Consider the following 20,735-nt stretch of genomic DNA (forward strand, 5'->3'; position numbering starts at 1 on the left):
AATGCCAGAAAGCCTTTGACAAGATCAACGAATATTTATCCAAACCACCTGTTCTGGTCCTACCAGAACTTGGGATACCTCTGCTACTCTATTTATCTGTACTGGATGGGGCTTTCGGCTGTGTCTTGGGACAACACGATGAGATGGGAAGAAAAGAACAGGCCATATACTATCTAAGTAAGAAGTTCACATCCTACGAAGCACGATATTCTTTGCTGGAACGCACATGTTGCGCTTTAACGTGGATAGCTCAGAAATTGAGGCACTACTTCTGTGCCTACACCACATATATCATATCAAGAATGGATCCGTTAAAATACATCTTCCAGAAACCCATGCCTACGGAAAAATTGGCAAAATGGTCGACACTACTGAGTGAGTTCGACATTATCTATGTTACTCAGAAAGCGGTCAAGGGATAAGCGTTGGCGGATCATCTGGAAGAAAATCCTATGGGCGGAGAATACGAACCACTGAAAACGTATTTTCCCGAGGAAGAGGTATTATTCGTAGGAGAAGATATCACCAAAACCTATGACAGTTGGAGAGTGTTTTTCGATGGAGCTGCAAACTTCAAAGGAGTAGGTATTGGTGCAGTTTTGGTATTAGAGATGGGTCAACACTATCCGGTATCCACAAAACTTAGATTTTCGTATACCAATAATATGACAGAATACGAGGCTTGCATCTTGGGGCTCAAGTTGGCCATTGACATGAACGTTCAGGAATTATTGATAATTGGAGATTCAAACCTTTTGGTACATCAGGTTTTAGAAGAATGGGTTATAAAGAATACCGAAATATTGCCATATTTGTACTACGTACAAGAGTTGATGAAGAGGTTCACAAAAATAGAATTCAAACATGTTCCGAGAATCCATAACGACTTCGCAGATGCGTTGGCCACTCTATCTTCTATAATACAACACCCAGATAAGAATTTCATCGATCCTATTCCAGTAGGGATCCATAATCAGCCAGCTTATTGTGCTCATGTTGAAGAAGAAACTCATGGGAATTCACGGTTTCATGACATCAAAGAATACTTGGCAAAATGAGAGTACCCGGAGCACGCAAATCATACTCAGAAACGCACACTCCGAAGATTGTCCAACCATTTCTTCCAAAGTGGAGGAATTCTGTACAGAAGGAATTCAGACCTAGGATTATTACGGTGTGTTGACGCCAAGGAAGCTTCCAAACTGCTCGAAGCGATACATGTCGGAACTTGCGGACCACACATGAATGGCTTTGTTTTAGCTTAGAAGATATTAAGAGCAGGATATTTCTGGATGACTATGGAAATGGACTGCATCAAGTATGTCCAAAAGTGCCATCAATGCCAAGTACATGCGGATATGATATGAGTGCCACCCAATGAACTCAATGCAATAAGTGCGCCTTGGCCTTTCTCCGCTTGGGTAATGGATGTCATCGGTCCAATCGAACCATAGACTATTTCACAAAATGGTTTGAAGCCACATCTTACAAGGCTGTAACTAAAAAGGTCGTTACAGATTCCGTTAGGGATCGTATTGTCTGTCGATTCGGGGTGCCAGAATCCATCATCACCGCCAACGCTGCCAACCTTAACAGTGACTTAATGAAATCTATGTGTGAAACCTTCAAGATCAAGCATAAGAATTCCACAGCATACATGCCACAAATGAGTGGATCTACGGAAGCCGCCAATAAGAACATCAAGAAGATATTAAGGAATATGGTAGACAATCACAAACAATGTCACGAGAAGTTACCATTTTCCCTACTTGGATATCGTACCACAATTCGCACATCAATGGGGGCAACTCCTTATTTGCTGGTCTATGGCACTGAAGCCGTCATTCCCGTCGAAGTAGAAATTCCTTCTTTAAAAATCATGCAAGAGGTTGAACTCAGTGATGCAGAATGGATACGAAGTCGTTATGAGCAACTGGCTCTCATTGACGAAAAAAGAATGAACGCAGTATGTCACTGTCAACTTTACCAGAACAGAATCTCCAGAGCTTTCAACAAAAGGGTCAGGTCTAGAAAATTCACACTGGGGCAACTGGTGCTGAAGCGGATCTTCCCACATCAAGATGAAGCCAAAGGGAAAATTTCACCCAATTGGCAAGGTCCCTACATGGTTCATCGAGTATTAACAGGAGGAGCGCTCATACTCGCAGAGATGGACGGAGAAGTTTGGCCAAAACCTATCAACTCAGACGCAGTCAAGAGATACTATGTTTAGATTGTTTACATTTCTTCATTTGATGTAACTGAACTATGCTTGACATGATTCCCATTTAAGAGGGGATATGTAGGCAGCCCTGTGGGTTCGGTCACAACTTAATAAAATCTTCATTTTTGCAATGATCAGAAAACTGGGGCAGAATCTTGAGGAGGACCTCAAAATTCTAAAGCAAGTTCAGCCGACATCGTCATACACAGAACAGTCAAAGAATTGCTTTTAAACTGGGGCAGTATTTTGAGGAGGACCCTCAAAATTCTAAAGCAATGAGGTAGCAATGTCTCTAAAATATGTCACAGTCATTGGTTCATCTAACTTAATTGATATTGCATACTACTATATATCAAATAACTACATTCATCAAATGCACACATTTCTTTCGAAAAACTTTATTTCTATAAACAGCCAGATGCTACCCAGGGTGACTCAAACAAGATCTCAAGATAGGAGCACAAGCAAAGCAAAAGACAAAAGCACGAACCAACCTTCCCCTACAAAACTCACAATTTTTCTTTGGATGCAGGCACAGTAAGACAATAATATCTGCAGACACATCAGGTCACTACCTTCAAGATAGCGGATTATCTATCCCAAGCATCTCCAGCTAAGAAACACTCTATTGTCGCTCATCATTTTCCTTACATCGAGACTAAGCATTGTCTCCTATTTTTGCATGAGGCTAAGCATTGCCTCCCGAATTGCATAAGGCTAAGCACTGCCTTTCCTTGTATCGAGACTAAGCACTGTCTCCTATTTTTCATGAGGCTAAGCATTGCCTCTATAAATTGCATAAGGCTAAGCTCGGCCTTCCTTTGCATGAAACTAAGCATTGTCTCCTCTCCTTGCATAAGGCTAAGCTCGGCCTTTCTTTGCATGAGACTAAGCAATGTCTCCTAATTGCATGAGACTAAGCATTGTCTCCCTTTCTTTGTATGAGACTAAGCATTGTCTCCTCTCCTTGCATAAGGCTAAGCTCAACCTTTCTTTGCATGAGACTAAGCACTGTCTCCTCTCCTTGCATAAGGCTAAGCATCGCTTTTATTTGCATGAGACTAAGCATTGTTTCCTCTTTCGCATGAGGATAAGCATTGCCTCCCTAATCGCATAAGGCTAAGCTCTGCCTTTCCTTGCATGAGACTAATCAATGTCTTCTAATTGCATGAGACTAAGCACTGTCTCCTTTTCTTTGCATGAGACTAAACATTGTCTCCTATTTTTGCATGCGGCTAAGAATTGCATCCATACTTCGCATGAGGCTAAGCATTGCCTCCCTAATCACATAAGGCTAAGCTCTGCCTTTCCTTGCATCGAGACTAAGCACTGTCTCCTTTTCTTTGCATGAGACTAAGCATCGTCTCCTTTCTCTGCATAAGACTAAGAATTGTCTCCTTTCTTTGCACGAGACTAAGCATTGTCTCCTATTTGCACGAGGCTAAGCATCGCCTCCTTAACTGCACAAGGCTAAGCACTACCTTCTTTGCATGAGACTAAGCATTGTCTCCTATTTTGCATGAAGCTAAGCACCGCTTCCCTTACTCGCATGAGACTAAGCGTTGTCTCCTATTTTGCATAAGGCTAAGCCTTGCCCCTCTCTTGCATATGGCTAAGAACTACCTTTTCCTCAGGATTAAATACTATCCCCATTATGCCACCTAAGACCTAGCACTATTCTCTGTTCACCTAGGGCTAAGCACTGCCCTTATCATACACAAGACTAAGCCTTGTCTTGTCTCATCTTCGCATGTGACCAAGCGTCACATCTTTGCACTTCATAGGCTGAAATATCGCCATTTTTGTCCAACGCGTCATAGTCCGAAGGCATCATCCTCATAGCCGGAAGACACCATTCCATGGCCTGAGGATCTCTCAGTATTGCACATCATTATTCAAAGGCGTCATGGTTCAGAGGCACCAGTTTCATGGCCCGTGGACATCATCTCATGGCCTGCGAATCCCCTATCACATGATTCATGGCCTAGGACGTCATGGTCTAAGGACATCATCCCCACCATACAAAGACGACTTTCATGGTCCAAAGGGAATTTGCATCATATTTAAATTCTCGCAATAATCCATATATACTTGCATGCATCGTGTTTAAGTTTTGCAGGTAATCCAGGAAGTAACCGTTCTCCTAATGGGAGCAATCTTAGCTCCAGTTTCCGTTCAACGTTCACATCCTGCAATTATTTCAAACGTAACCAACCACCATCAATTACCCACTTTTACTTGATAACCGTTCAGATACTCATTTTGAGATACAGCCATAACATTTCAGATTCACATTCGGGATTTCGCGCAAATTCATTTTATATTGTCCTACCCAAAAGAGCCTTTCTGAAGCATACGACTATTCCTACAATAACTCCATCGGTTCAGTTCACCGTTGGATCTAGAACTACACACGTCCTGATTCCCGTAACACCAGAGATATGTAGGCAACTCAAAAACTAGGGTTCGGCCTCCATTTTTCAAATCACCCCATTCGGTTAAAATCGGTCATCATTTCTTTACCCGGCAACTCTTTCATCATTCCCGGGTAAAAGGGGGCAGCTGTTGATACCCAATTGTTTCCTCATATTTTCTAAAAATGCATATATACTTTCAACATGGCATATTTTTATCATCATTTAGTTTACAAACCTATACAAGCATTTTCTATAATTTTCCATAATATTTAGAGCTTTTAAATTGATTACTTGAATAATTATTAGTTACTCCTTCAAAGTATTTGATGATGACTTAACTACTTAAAGTTATTATTTTCGCACCTATAATACATGTTTCAAATATTTTACTTCATTTTATATAATTACATTAATATTGTTAAGCTATTTGCGCAATTTTGCAGTAATAGCCTATATCTGTACAAAAATGCTCTTTATTTATATTACTTGGTCAAAATAGCATTTTATATTTTTATAATACAAAGTTATTATTGTTAAGCATTTCTTGACAAATAAATAATATTTTTACTTATTTGTCAAGCATTTTTATAAATTATTTTCGTGTATTTAAATAATAGCCTAGCTTTAAACTAATTTTCTGAACCAAATTGGCCCAATATCTTTAGCCCAATCCTTGGCCCAATACCAAACGACCCCTTAGTTACAACCCGGTCGGGACCCGGTCCGCGACCCGCCCACTTCTCCTCTAATCCTGGCCATTGATCTCAAATGATCAACGGCCCCTAGCCATTCCCCCGTTTTAATTAACTACCCATCACCCAAACCCTAACCCCATTTCCTAAACCCGCCGCCCCTAAACTCTCCTATCTCTCTTCTTCTCTGATTAAACCCTAGCCGTCGTAACCCTTAATCCTCTCCGATTCCGACTCAAATATGAAATCAATCCATGATCTACTTACCTATTTTTGTGATACTCTATCATTATACGCATGTTTACGGTATTACTTAGTTCTTGCCCGGTGTTACTTAGTTCTTGCCCGGTGTTACTTAGTTCTTGCCCTATTTTGGCAAGAACTACTTCTCAAGAACGGACTGATTTACTTTGATTCTGTGAGGATCTAGACGATCTTTCATCTATATGCATGTTATATTGAACGATTCTTGCATTATTGGTTTGATTCAAGTCGTCAGTCCCAACTAGGGTTTGAGACTTTCCTTTTTTTTTCCTTTACTGATTTTTTGATTGATTGATACTTTTCCTTTTCCGTGTTTGACTATTCTTTTCCTATTTTCTACTTTATTTTTCCCTAAATCTGACTCTAAATGATTTTTGGTATGATATTTTCCTTATTCTCTGTTTTATCTTCTGTATTCCTTTATTTTTAGTATTATTTGCGTGATAGTTGTTATTCCCGGTTGATTTACTGAACCCCTTTGTTCACGCCCTAAAAATAACCGATTCTAATTGACTATAGTATATCTTTCTTTATTTGTGTTTGAATAATTTATTTTCCATGTTTACTCGGTTGATTTCTACACTATATAAACCCCTCCCCTAAAACCCCTTGAAGAGACCTCGGAATCTCCTAATCACTGCTATTATTCTCATAGTTCTCCTCCTTTTACTTACTCATTCACTTTGTTACACTCGAATATTCTGCATAATTTTGGGCCGGCTGAAAGCCAAGGCTATTAAACGATCTCCTTCGGTGCAAACACTGCTCGGAGCCCTTCTCGAGGCTCTTGTGAAGTCTAAAGCATCGGAGATCTGGGGTTCTTGCTATTAAGCTCTTTACTATCCTTCTGTTCGTATAATTTTTGCTACTGGTTAGTGCTTTAACCCCTGCAATGTTAATTTTCTTTCTTTCTTTCTGCATACTTATATGTGTTTGAATTATATGAGTATGATTTAGTTTGTGAATCCCTGATATAGCACTATTATGATAATGCTCGATACTCTTTTGTCATCCTATGATAGTTGAATGCCTGAGATAGTTTACTGCTTTGTCCTTAGTTTGTGTTAGGTGTCGCTCCCTATTTTCTCGCAAAAGCGGGTTTCGACATGTGACAACTCTTTTCAATGGATATTAAAAGAGAAGAGTCGCCACCTAACGATTTTTAAGGTGCGTTAGGACACCTATTTGCGAATAACTCTGTTTGACTAGTCAACGCCACCAAAGATCGGGTAATGCCTCAAATTACCTCAAAGAGAAGATGTTAGGCACTCTTCGAGGTCCACAACTGTGGTTTCTTGGCTGAATTCAAGACTATGTGGGATTATTGAATTAAACTAGATTGTAGGTTGTTGAGTTGTGAATTAATCCTAAGTGGCCAAGTATATACATCATTTAAAAGCAATTAATTAAAACTAGTCATGGATAAAATGTAAGAATTGTAAATCGTTGAAAGCCTACTTAATTACATAAAAAGGGGACCTAAATTTTTAAGCCTGATGGATCAACTCCCGTGCAAAGCATGCTAAAACTTTTATAGCCAAAAGTGCAATGGCTATTCGGGCAATTTGTGTATCATGTCCGCTACCCTCATTACTATCTTTAAGTTGTTACCTAAAGCGTACTAGTTGATTCTAAATCGTGTCTTAATAGGTCTACCTGTCCCATTCCTATAGTCCAGGAGGCGTTGGACACTATTCTAAAGGGAAGGTTTTAGACTTAAGAAAAATCTCAGGTTTCTATTTCCATTCTTATTAGCGTCACATAAAAGGAGCACATTGGGACTTACACAAGTAACACATAAGGCGAGTAAGGGTTCATGTTGGCCTCCGAATTAATTAAGTAATTGTTAATGTACGTGCTAAAGTACAAAGGTAGTTGTAGAAAATGAGAGCAAAAAATGGACTAAAGTATTTCACTAAACACATAAAGATTAGGTAAACATGAAACAATTTACTTTAATTTATCAAGTAAAAGATGAATTTACAGAATAAATAACAATGTTTTCCAAAATTCAATACTGAACATCCCATAATCATCCCAGAACCCGGTGTCACGAGTGCATGAGTACTTTCTAGGAATTTAAAATAAAATACAATAACTGTCCGGAATACAAATTTGGACATGAAGGAAAATACAATACTCTGAAGGAGATTCTGCTGGCTGCGGAGCGTCGTATGGAATGCAGCTCACCTAAGTCCCCGTAATAATCGCGCCTCCGCGCCCACAAGGCCACTAGTCATATATGTACCTGCACAAAACGAGCAGCAAGTGTAGTATGAGTACGTAAATCAACGCGTACCCAGTAAGTATCCCGCCTAACCCCGAAGAAGTAGTGACGAGGGATCGACTTCGACACTTACTATGGCCTATAAATAGGATATCAATGATATAATTAAGTATGGATTATATGAACGGTTTCAAGCTCAATATTTTGAAGTGAGTAAGCAATTCTTTTATAATTAAGAAATCTCCAAATTTGTCTCATATTATTTAACAATTTAACTTAGGCCGAGGAGGCAATATCATTATTTATAAATTTCAAGGCAAGCAATACAAGCATACGCAAACCATGCCGAGGTCGTACGACCCGATCCAACAAATATTTAAACTGTGCACTGCTAGAGGGTTGAATGGCGCAAACCATAGATGCATTTATTTACTACTGAGGCGCTCGGCCCGATCCACAAATAACAATTATTTTCAAGAAAACACAAGTTTCTCATTTACAGTCAAGTATCTCATACAAACCTTCAAGTAAGTGAATTTAACCTTATACAATTCTTTTATCAATTTTTATCATGACTAAGTGATTATATTAGCAAGTAAGGGCACAAACATTCCAAGTATAGCATGATACGGGTCCTAAACTACACGTACAATAGCATAATAGTGACTACGTACGAACTCTCGTCACCTCATACATACGTAGCCCCCATAATTAGGTACAAACATTTATTTAATTCACCTATGGGGTTAATTCCCTCTTACAAGGTTAGAAAGGAGACTTACCTCGCTCCGAAGTTCCATAACCGGCTCCCAAGCCCTTCAATCAACTCAAATAGATGCCCAATGCTCCAAAACTAGTTAATAAATGAGCAAATCCATAAATATATACTTTAATACTCATTATAATCCTATTTACAACAATTCCCAACTTCGTTCGAAAAGTCGATAAAATCATCCTCGGGCCCACGTGCCCGGATTCCGAAATTTTCGAAGTTAACCATTACCCATAACCTTATGAACTCAAATATATGATTTACTCCCAATTCCATGCCCAAATTCGGGGTCAAAATCCAAAATACTAAATTCTAGGTTTTTCTACCAAAACCCCTATAATTTCTACTAATTTCCATATTTAAATTCTTATACAAACCATGCATTTAACTTATACTAAGTGGGGATCACTTACCTTGAGTTGCTTGCCAAGAATCTCCCTTTGAAGCTCTTCAAAATCGCCCAAACCAAATGAAAATGGGAGAAAAATGGGCCAAGTCCCGTTTTAAAGAAACACACTGCCCAGCCCGACCTTCGCACCTGCGGTGCCTTGGCCGCATCTGCGGTCCAACACCTGCGAAAATCCTATCACAGGTGCGGCTCCAGCTCGGCCAACCATTTTCACACCTGCACTCCATGCGGCGCATTTGCGCGTCCGCTCCTGCGTTGCTCTCTTCGCATATGTGCCTTCGCAGGTACGCAAATCTTTCCACTCCTGCGGTTCTCAGCAGCCTGTCCCCTTCCGCTTCTGCGAGCCATTTTCCCGCACCTGCAGCCCTCTTCATGCAGGTGCGGTTACACCAGATGCTCAACTGCTTCAGCCCTTCTTCAAATTCCAAATTCAATCCGTTAACCACCCGGAATCCACCCGGGGCCTTCGGGACCTTAACCAATTATACCAACATGTCCTAAAACATATTAAGAACTTAGTCGAGCCTTCGAATCACATCAAACAATGTCGAATTCATGAATCGCACCCCATAAGCTTAATGAATTTTAGAATTTCAACCTTCTTCATTCGATGCCGAAACCTATCAAATCACGTCCGATTGACCTCAAATTTTGCACACAAGTCACATCTGACATTACGGACCTACTCCAACTTCCAAAATCAGAATCTGACCCCGATATCAAAAAGTCCACTTCCGGTCAAACTTCTCAAAAACCTTAAAATATCTAACTTTCACCAAACGACTCCAAAATGACCTACGGACCTCCAAATCCACTTCCGGACGTGCTCCCAATATCGGAATCACCATACGGAGCTATTCTCAGACTCGGAATCTTAAACGGACATCGATAACATAAAATTCATGTCCACCCCAAATTCATGAAATTCTTCCAAAGTGCTAACTTCCATAATAGGTGCCGAAACGCTCCCGGGGCATCCAAAACCCGATCCAAACATACACCCAAGTCCGAAATCATCATACGAACCTACTGGAACCTTTAAATTCCTATTTCGAGGCCGTTTACTCTAAAATCCAATCTTAGTCAATTCTTCCAACTTAAAGCTTTTGAAATGAGAATTTTCTTTTCAATTCAACTCCAAACTTACCGAAATTCAATCCCGACCAAACGTACAAGTCATAATATCTGAATTGAAGCTGCTCATAGCCTCAAACCATCGAACGACGTGCTAGAGATCAAAACGATCGGCTGGATCATTACACGAGCATTTTCCTCTTATTGAGTTTGCTTATAATAATAGCTGTCAGGCAAGTATCCAAATGGCCCCTTATGAAGCATTGTATGGGTGGAATTATAGATCACTCGTTGGTTGGTTCGAGCCGACCGAGGTAGGACTACTTGGTCCCGATATTATACATGATGCATTGCAGAAGGTGAGTTTGATCCAGGAGCAGCTTAGGACATCTCAAAGACGACAAAAATGTTACTCCGATAAACGACGACGTGCGTTGGAGTTCAAAGAGGGCGACAAAGTTTTCTAGAAAGTGTCGTCAATGAAAGGTGTTATGAGATTTGGGAAGAAAGAAAAATTAAGTCCTAGATTTATTGGCCCGTATCGAATCTTGAAAAAGATAGGGGAAGTAGCCTACAAGATTGATCTACCTGCATCAATGAGTTCAGTTTATCCTGTTTTCCATGTATCGATGCTACGGGGATACAAGCCCGACCCCGCTCACATCATCTCTCCAGAGGTAGTAGAAATCAATGAAGGTTTAACTTACGAAGAAGAACCAGTTGAGATTCTTGATAGGCAAGTCCGTAGGTTGAGGACTATAGATATAGATTCAGTCAAAGTGCTATGGCGTAATCATGATGTTGAGGAGGCCACTTCGGAGGCCGAGGAGGATATGAGAATTCTCTACCCACACTTGTTTGCATCTACAGGTATGGCTACTTCCTCGAATTTCAAGTTTAAGGGGTATCATGTTTTATTCCATAGAGCGAGTAGGTTGTTTTGATTATCTTTCTTATGAGTTCGATTTATTTTAATGATGTAATTGATTTATCTAGTGCTACAGTAGCTAGATTTATCTAATTGTAATAGATTTTATCCTGTTGATGCTGGGAGTGTGTATTTAGTGGTATTTGAGGCATATGAGGCCCATAGAGGCATTTGTGATATAGTTTTGATATGTGGTGCCGAGTGAGGCATTAGTATTGTGATTCTATGGCTCTCTGACAGGTTGAAATTCTCTTGGATAGATCTAAAAATAAAGGAAACTCTGCCAAATTTTTTAAAAAATATTTGGAGAGTTAGTCAAATTTTAAGGCCCTAAAATGTTTGATAAATGACAAGGGAACTAGATAGGAATTGTGGAATCGAGGATGGCTAAAGTTTAACATTCGCGGATGAATGTTCATAAGTGGGAGAGAATGTAAAGTCCAATGAATCTTTGGCTTTAAATAGGCTAATTACTAGTTTACTAACGTGATTTTAGTGACACAAATGGGTATAGGATGTCACGTTGAGTTATGGAAAAAAATTTGCTAGAACATGGATACAATTATTTGGTGTATAACTCGGGAAAAAAAAAAGCGAGATCGCAGTCATGTTCGAGGTTCTTAAATTAATATGTAGCAGCAGTTTTTATGATTATAAACATTACATAAGTGTTGATTAATGAAGCATATAACAAGGAATATGAGTATAAGTGGTGGTGGGCCCAATGGGGTCTTAATTATTCTTAGAGTGGGAACTTAGTCCCTCACGTGACTACTGCTGAAAATTTTGGCAGCATACCACATGTCTTACGTAAAATTATATTTAGTTATTAAATTAATATTTCAATTCCTTGGGAACTCTAAAAAGAAATAGGGGTACAACTTACATAAATATAAAAATGGGAGAAAGAACCAAGACCTTCTTTTGGCTTCTCCTTGACGCTAAGGTAAGCATTTTGCCCTTTTAGCTACTGAAAATTCTAAGGAGGGGCTTGGGTAGAGTGAAAGTTTTACAATCGATCAAGTTTTTAAAGATCAAGTTGTAGCAACAGTAAGAGATAGAAAATCATCTCTAGTTTCTCTGTAAGATATCCATGAGCTCCCTCTAATATTTTGATCCCTTTTAAGAGAAAGTATTTAGTATATATAGGTTGTGATATAGACCACAGAAGAATTAATTTGAAGAATTTGAGGACCTAGGGATTCTTGTTTGTGGTGAATCTTGAAATGGGTCAATCTTGGGTTAAAATATTTGGGGATTTTAGGATGCTTTGAGTATTAACTCGCTACCCATATATGATATATTATGTAGATTGAACTCTGTCGAGGCGAACTTTAGCTAACTTAGAGCGACGTCAAGGTATGTCGAGCTCCTAGTTACTTGTGTATTATCAAATTTACTCTTGGCTTCGAATTATAGTTGGATGATATTCCGTGTACATTAGGGATAGGCTTGCATGGACTACTCTTGATTTGGACAAAGATGAATAAAGAAAAACAAATATGTCATGTCTAGCTGTGCGGGAGCGGTACGACAGCCTTCTTGGATCCTTGATGTATTACATAACAAAGTAATGTTTAGTTGATAGCCATTAAAAGAAAAAAAAAGATGAAATAAAAAAATATATGCCTTGTCTAGCTGTGCGGGAGTGGTACGACAGCCTTCTTGGATCCTTGACTGTACACATTGGCCTAACTGTTTGGGGATGGTACGATAGTCTTCGTGGATGGCATCCCGATGTATTCCAGCACTGTGTGCCATTGACATTGAGATACTAGATAATGAGGACAATACTAATAAGATATTGGACATATGAAAGAGGTCTAAATGAGTAAAACTTAAGTTCTTATTCTTGCAAATTTATCCTTTATTCTGATTCTGTGTACTTTATCTTCCTTAATTTATTCGAGATTATTTATCTTTTGCCTTGTTATATAGATTATAATTTATATAACTCTTATACCAATGTTAGTGGCGGCTATGACGCATATCTAAGTATTTCAATACTCAAGCATTGTTTGTTTAAATGGTGTCAGGTTTAGTAAACGGTCGAGTGCAAGGCAGTCACCGCACAAGCTAGAGTTCTCGCAGTTTTCTCTCTTTTGGTGAGCCCACCTTCGTACTTGTGGGACCACAATATTTCGATTGTATATTTTTGTATAGAGTGGACAATCTCCGTAACTTTATTACTTTATTCGTAGCGTCATAGAGGCTCCATAGAGGGTTTATATTATCTTAGGGGAATGGCTACTCATATGGTATTGCAGATGACATTTTTACTTATGTCTAGTTTATGTTTTTTTGTTTTGATGAACTTTTATTGTTAATGAAGTTTATCTTATTTCTCTCATACAATATTGTAATTACTTAAATGGATTGAGCTACACAATTACGAGTTGGGTATGTATTATGCAATAATGGTTCGCTTTGTGCATGTTGGTAGGCACTGGGTGCCGGCCACGTCGCAATCTATTTTGGGGCATGACATTCTTGGCCTCTACCTCGAATCTTTTCGCTTCTTCGATCTCGGCCGACAGGTCGAAACCTCGGGCATGGATCTCCTCGAGGGTATTCCTTCGAGACAACCGTTTCACGTACTCAACAGTAACTTTCAGGCAGGCCTTGGCTGCCTCAACATCAGCCATGTACTGTGCCACCATCTTTTCACCATCAACCCTAGTTATTTCCGACTTGGACCTCATTATTTCGAGCTCCTTGCCAAGGGCATCCCATTCAACAATGGTCGATCCCAGTTAAACTTGGAGGTCCTTGATTTGCCGAGACCGTGCATCGGCCATCTCTTTCGTCACTCAGAGTTGGACCTCTACCGATGCCAGCTGCTCCTGAGCAGTCTCCTTCTCCGAAGCTAGTCGGTCCATTTTTCCCTTCTAGACATCAACCATGGCCTGGACCTCGTTCATTTTAGCCCGGACCTGGTTGATCCTGTCAATCTTCTGTTGGACCTGCGAGGTTTGGTCGTTAGTCACCATGGCTAAGTCGTCATTGCTAACTTCAAAAATCTTTACATATTCCACCAAGTCAGCATATACCTTTTGAGTCGCATCCAACTCGGCCCGGAGACTCTTGACGACTTCTTCGCATTGCTTGATGAGAAGCTTATACGTGTCCCTCTTCTCGGCAAACTCCCTAGCCTCATTGTCGATCTAGTTAACCTCAGCCCGGTATCGGAGAAAACTTTCATGATGGAGTACCGAGGCCTGCAAAAAGATTAAAGAAAGAGGACATGAGAGATATCAAAAACTAAGTCAGAGGATGGAAGAGCGTAATAATGCCTTACCCGGTTCAGCACCTGCTGTGCTTCGTTGAACAAGCACGGCACATCCACCTGATTCATTTTCGCCTAGTCTTCTTCGGTTACCAGGCACCAGAGGTAGCTCGCTACTCAGACGGGGCAAAAAGAACTCGGACATCCTCCAGGATGGTGATGATTATTGACCTCTTCCAATCGAGATCCATGCTCGGGGCGGGAAACTGGTTGATTAATTTTGGGCTCGAGTTCAGCCCACTGACCTCTGAAGACGGGTCTTTCCTTAGCACCTCCAAGTCGCCCAACCCGGAGAATTCTTCCAGAGCGGTCGAGTCTACACCTTCGAAAAAAGAACGAAGGGGATCGTCGGCTCTATGGGCCCCTTCGTTGGATCGCTCATTCATCGCTCGGGCTTTGTCAAACATGGACTCGGTGAATGAAGGCGACCCCGAAATCTCTATGACACCGGTCGGAGCGAAACCGGCGTCTCGAGATGTCTTAGCCCTCATCTCTACATCGGCCTCCCGAACCTAAGGGGGATCAGCCTCCGTTGTTTCCCCCTCGGCTGCCGCCCGCTCTTCGGGAGAGATCCGCTCAGGGGCGACAAAAATATCATCTTTCTCGGGCTCATCCCTGAGCCGATAAAGCGAGTCCGAGTCAGGTGCTCGAGAGCTAGAACTCTCCTTTGGCTTACGGGCCAACCTTCTTCTTGGCTTCTTCTCCCCTATGCTTGGGAAACCTAGAGCCTTCCTTTTCTTATTCTCTCCTGCTACATCCCCGAGCTATCCTAAAGCAGAGGGATCAACGGACAGATCCTCGTACCCTACTGAAGGCCTAAGCTCAATGGTCTTAGGCAAGCCTGCGAAAAGAAAAGAGAGGAAATGAGAATATGATGCTAAAAGGGGAGCCTAATGTTACTTATTCGGGAGAGAGATCTTACCGTGAGAACGAGCCTCCCAGTGGCCCTTCGAGAAATCGTGCCATGTGCGCTCGTAATAAGGCATTTGCGAACATATGCCCTAGATCCACTCCTTGAACCGAGGAATATGGTTTGGGACTCGAGCAGCAGCTGCACCAAGACAAATACTGGTGAGGAAAAAGGAGATGAATGTAAAATCAACATTTAAAGGAAAGTTGTGCTTACGTGATACATTCCACTTCTCAGGGAATGGCATAACCTCGGAAGGGATCAAGTCTGCGATATTCACCCGGACAAAGCGTCCCTGCCAGCCCCGATCCCGGTCCTCATTGATGCTCGAGAATAGGGCTTTGCTAGCTCGGCGTGTGAGCTTTATCAGTCCCCCTCGGAAGATTCGGGGACTGTACAGGTGGAGAAGGTGATCGATGGTAAATTGACGGGATTCGATCTTATTCACAAAGTATCAAAGAAGGATTACGATCCTCTATAGCGACATATGGATCTGGCCGAGGCATACTTCATACCTCTTGCAGAAATCTAGAATAACCGGGTCCACCGGGCCCAATGTGAAGGGATAAGTGTAAATACTAATATACCCTTTCCACATGGGTAGTAATGGCGTCCTCGGGCCCGGGGACAACTACGTCCTTATCCACCCAGCCGCAGTCCTTTCGGACCACAGGAAGAATGTCTTCGGTGATGGAGCAAATATACCTAGATACCGCTTCACATTGGCCCTACACCGATGAGGGCTTTTCGACCTTAAAGTCATCGGCGTCCGAGCACCCCCCGGGGACGAACATTTTCAAGGGAGGCTCGGCGTCCAATTCATCGGTAGCCACGCCCGGAGCGGATCTATCGAGGAAGACCACATCGGGAGTGGTCTCCTCGACTTCGGCGGTCGATTTTGAAGAAGAGGAAGCAAAATTTTAAGGAATAGTTTTGGAAGTTTTAGCCATTGTTATCTGAAAAAAGCTTGAAAAATATGAAGAAAGGTTGGAAGATGTAAGGTCAAGTGCACTAGTTTGGGTAGAAAATAAGTAAAAGTTTGCAATTTGCTGAGAAATCTTGAAGAATGGAAGCAAAATTGTTAGAGTATGAAGAAAGGCAGTGAAATCCTGAAGACTCGAAGGTAGAGGCTTGGTCAAAAAGGTAAAAAAATGAATAAAGGAGGGGGGTATTTATAGAGGCTTCGCGTCGTTTCATATCCAGGGATGACCTGTCGATTGCTGACACGCGTTTGAAGTCATAATGACACGACTGACGGGACGTTTCAGATTCTTTGTCGTTTCTGTCATGGCATATTGAAGAAGGAATCGAAGTGCATATGTCGTTTCTCGTCATTTTCGTAAAATTACTCTCCGAGAAACGAGGGGACTATCTGTATATAGGTGAAACCGAGCCCGCGGGACGCCTCGGTTTTCGATGAAGTAAACGGATCAAGAGATGTGACTACAAGGAACCGCAATCGAGGCAAGGAGCCCTCGAGTCGGGGTCCGGGCAAAACGCCTGCCCTCGGAAGCATCAGGGCCACGACCCCCAGGTTCAATTTGAATCCCAAAAAACCTCGGAGAGCATTACTTGATAATCGAGCACGACTAACAAAGGGCCGTGATATCCGTGACCAGCCGGATGTCACGGCGTGAATCTCGACACGTATCGTCAAAAAATCTTGGGGGGAATCGAGGAAAAGACAATTAATCATGGGTTCTCCACTAAATATTTTTTATTATAGATAAAGTAGGATCCCTCTACTATAAATAGGGGAATCCCTGTAAGCATAGTAGAGACACATTGTAACAAAGACAACATTAGAGAGATTAACACTTTTTGGGCTCATTTACTTTGCCTTGTTCATCAACATTTCCTTTTTCTATGCCTTATATTTCATTCCATTTGTCAAGAATATATATATTTCTATTTCACTCTACAATTTGTACCAAGTTACATCACATATCCTTAGAACCGTACACAAATTTAACTCTATCCAATTTTTCGGGTAAACCGTTTGGTGCCCACAGTGGGGCTAAGGATAACAATGTTGTTTGATACAAATCTGCAACACACACTAGTTTACGCTCATATTTTGAGAGTGTCTCTAACTTGAACTAGCAATGGCAAACCCTCGATTAATGGCTTTACCCACCGACAACAAAGCCGGCCTTCAAGATGAAACCAATAACTTGATGCCCAGGGCCGGAAGGCCGCTTATCGATGTCATTGAAGCTCGAGTCGAAGAACCCGAAGCTCGAGCCGAAGTACAGCTAGATGTCAACTCACATGTGGCCTATGTGGCAAACCAACGTTCTGAGCCAGAAAATAGCATTCATGGCGGTACTGGATCTGCAGCTCGAGATTCCCATAACGTGGAAGAAAACAGAGTCAGCTTGCGAATGATTTTTGAAATGTTGCAAGCCCAGCAGGTAGCGATAGCTCAGTTGCAGAGCCAAACCCAGCTACCAAGCAGACCGGAGCCCAGTCTACCTCGAGAAATTTCCCACCGAACGGAGCCAGCCGTAGTGAGGTCAAACGAACCAGAATCAGGGACCTACCCCCGAAATTGCTAAAATACTTGAGGAGCTCACAAAGCGAATCGAGGACAATGATAAGAAAGTAGAAACATATAATTCCAGGGTCGATCAAATCCCAGGAGCTCCGCCCACGATAAAAGGGTTGGATTCCAAGAAATTCGAACAAAAGCCTTTTCCTTCGAGTGCAGCCCCAAAACCAATCCCCAAAAAATTTCGTTTGCCCGAAATCCCCAAATATAACGGTATGACCGATCCTAACAAACACATCACCTCTTATACGTGTGCCATCAAGGGTAACGATTTGGAAGATAATGAAATCGAGTCCGTGTTGTTGAAAAAATTCGGAGAGACCCTCTCGAAGGGGGCGATGATTTGGTATCATAACCTGCTACCAAATTCTATTGATTCATTTGCCATGTTAGCGAATTCATTTATAAGGGCACACACCGGTGCCATAAAGGTTGCAACAAGGAAATCAGACCTTTTCAAAGAAAAACAAAGGGATAATGAAATGCTGAGGGAGTTCGTGTCCCGATTTCAAATGGAACGTATGGAATTGCCACCGGTCACAGATGACTGGGTCACCCAAGATTTCACCCAAGTGTTGAACGAGCAAATTTTAATAGCGTCATGTCGGCTGAAGAAAAATTTGATCGAGTATCCGGCAATAACTTGGGCAGATGTACACAATCGATACCAGTCAAAAATTCAGGGTCGAAGATGACCAATTAGGAGCTCCTCCCGGATCCATGCATCAGAATAGATCGGTTATTAAAAACCAGAGAGACATCGATAGAGAACAGAGGTCGAACAGAGACCGAGAGCAACCATACATTTCAGATCGAACGAATAATGGTTCAACACTCAATATCGCCCGGAACAATCAAAGGAGTAATCGAGGACAAAATTCTCGAGGGCTTATGAGCAAAGAGTGGCTTTGACAAATATGCCGATCCAATAGAGGCACCTCGGCTATCAGAGTACAATTTCAGCGTTGATGCATCGGGCATTGTATCGGCGATCGGAAGAATCAAAGATACTAGGTGACCCAAACCCATGCAAACCGACCCTTCCCAAAGGAACCCGAATTTGATGTGCAAGTATCATGGTACGCATGGCCACAGGACCGAGGATTGAAGACAATTAAGAGAGGAGGTAGCCCGTCTATTCAATAAGGGCCACCTTCGAGAATTCCTCAATAACCGAGCCAAACATCACTTCGGAGAAAGGGACGCTAACAGAAAAGATAAACAAGAGGAACCTCAGCATATCATTCATATAATCATCAGCAGGGTCGACACTCCATAGGGACCCGTACTCAAACGCGACAAGGTATCGGCCACAGGGGAAAAATAAACCCGAAGTTATGTACCCGAAGGCTCTTTATCATTCGAAAATGAAGAAGCGGAAGGCATTTCTCAGCCTCACAACGATGCTCTGGTAATTTCTATCCTATTAAATAAAGTTCATATTAAGCGTGTTTTAGTGGATCCAAAATTTTGAAGAAAAATTAAAAGCTTGAAAGCTTAATGATTTTTAAGAAATTACTGATATTGGATTTATTGACCTTGGGTCCGTATTTTGGTTCCGAAGCCGGTGTAGGTCCACTATAATATTTATGACTTATCTGCCAAATTTGGTGAGAATCGGAGTTGATTTGATGTGATTCGGACGTCTGGTTGTAAAAATATAAGTTTTAAAGTTTTCTTGGAAATTTCCTTTGATTTGGTGTCCGATTCATAGTTCTTGGTGTTATTTTGGCGATTTGATCACGCGAGCAAGTTCGTATGATGTTTTAGGACTTGGGTGCATGTTTGGTTTGGAGCCCCGAGGGCTCGGGCTGGTTTCGGGTGGTTAACGGATCATTTTTGGACTTGGGAAAAACTGCAGAAATCTGCTTCTGGTATCCTTCTTCGCGTTCGCGAGAGGGGGCTCGCGTTCGCGAAGAAGAAACTGGAGGCAGATGAAAATTACTCTTCGTGTTTGCGAAGAGGGGGCCGCGTTCACGAAGGCTTGAGGTGCGAAGCCTCGCGTTCGCGATCGAAGCCTCGCTTTCGCGAAGGGAAAGAGGCTAGCTAGGACATTTGCCATCGCGTTCGCGAAGGGCATCTCGCGTTAGCGAAGGCCAAGCCAGGCAAGCTTCGTGTTTGCGAAGTAGCCCTCGCATTCGCGAAGAGTAAAATTGGGCAGTAGGAATTTGTGCTTCGCGAACGCGAGGCACTGACCGCGTTCGCAAAGGGTAAAAATCCCAGAAACAGAACTTAAGTTCTGGAAAATGGGATTCGTCCCATTTTCAACCCTTTTCCATTTTTGAGCTCGGGTAAGGCGATTTTTGGGCGATTTTCACAGAAAAACATTGGGGTAAGTGTTCCTTATCCTATATTGATTATATTTTATGATTTCATACTCATTTATATCATGAATCCGTGAATTTATGGAAGAAAAATTAGATTTTTATAAAATCTTCCAAAAACAAAAATTTAAGATTTGAAGGTCCATTTAACATCGGAATTGGATGATTTTTGTATGGTTGGACTCGTCTCGAAATGGGTGTTCGGATTTCGTAAGTTTTTTCGGGATTTGAGACGTGGGTTCCACTGTCGAATATTTTAATGAATTTCGAATTTTTATCCGGAAAATTTGTAAATTCATATGGAATTAATTCCTATGATTAGTATTGAATATATCGAATTGCTTGTGAATATATTTGAAACTTTCGGAGTCAAATTTAAAAGGAAAAGCTGCGGTTGAGTAATTGGTTGGAATTTGCAAAGCGAGGTAAGTGTCGTGGTAAACCATGACTTGAGGGAATAGAACCCTTAATTTAATTGTTATGTGAATTGCATGTGAACGACGTATAGGCAAGGTGACGAGTGTCTATACGTCGTCAAATTAATTGTTTGCCTGCTTACTTGAAAAATTATAAATTATTTTAAATCATAAATTAATTATTATAATAATTATTTCTCTCCTATTCTTGTCAAATATTAATTCTTGAATTCCTGCATTA

General features: G+C 41.4%; 3 protein-coding genes across 3 annotated transcripts; all 3 read left to right on the plus strand.

The window, feature by feature from the left end:
* Positions 1-452: 452 nt before the first annotated feature.
* On the plus strand, positions 453-1,058 carry LOC138905168 (uncharacterized). The gene has a single exon (XM_070193676.1). It carries the CDS (start codon positions 453-455, stop codon positions 1,056-1,058), a length of 606 nt encoding a protein of 201 aa, XP_070049777.1.
* A 554-nt stretch (positions 1,059-1,612) lies between these two features.
* Positions 1,613-2,841, plus strand: LOC138905176 (uncharacterized). The gene is made up of 2 exons (XM_070193680.1): positions 1,613-2,025; positions 2,757-2,841. Exons 1-2 carry the CDS (start codon positions 1,613-1,615, stop codon positions 2,839-2,841), a joined length of 498 nt encoding a protein of 165 aa, XP_070049781.1.
* A 7,717-nt stretch (positions 2,842-10,558) lies between these two features.
* LOC138905178 (uncharacterized) lies at positions 10,559-11,252 on the plus strand. Its single transcript, XM_070193686.1, has 2 exons — positions 10,559-10,949; positions 11,248-11,252. Exons 1-2 carry the CDS (start codon positions 10,559-10,561, stop codon positions 11,250-11,252), a joined length of 396 nt encoding a protein of 131 aa, XP_070049787.1.
* Positions 11,253-20,735: the final 9,483 nt, after the last annotated feature.

The sequence above is a fragment of the Nicotiana tomentosiformis genome, chromosome 1 (genome assembly GCF_000390325.3).
Source record: "Nicotiana tomentosiformis chromosome 1, ASM39032v3, whole genome shotgun sequence".
Classification (NCBI taxonomy): Eukaryota; Viridiplantae; Streptophyta; class Magnoliopsida; order Solanales; family Solanaceae; genus Nicotiana; species Nicotiana tomentosiformis.

Coding starts and splice junctions, on each gene's coding strand:
- LOC138905168 (XM_070193676.1), top strand. CDS start 453: ATGGGCGGAGAATACGAACCACTGAAAACGTATTTTCCCGAGGAAGAG.
- LOC138905176 (XM_070193680.1), top strand. CDS start 1,613: ATGTGTGAAACCTTCAAGATCAAGCATAAGAATTCCACAGCATACATG. Junction 2,026..2,756: donor GCTTTCAACAAAAGGGTCAG/GTCTAGAAAATT, acceptor CTTTGGATGCAG/GCACAGTAAGACAATAATAT.
- LOC138905178 (XM_070193686.1), top strand. CDS start 10,559: ATGAAAGGTGTTATGAGATTTGGGAAGAAAGAAAAATTAAGTCCTAGA.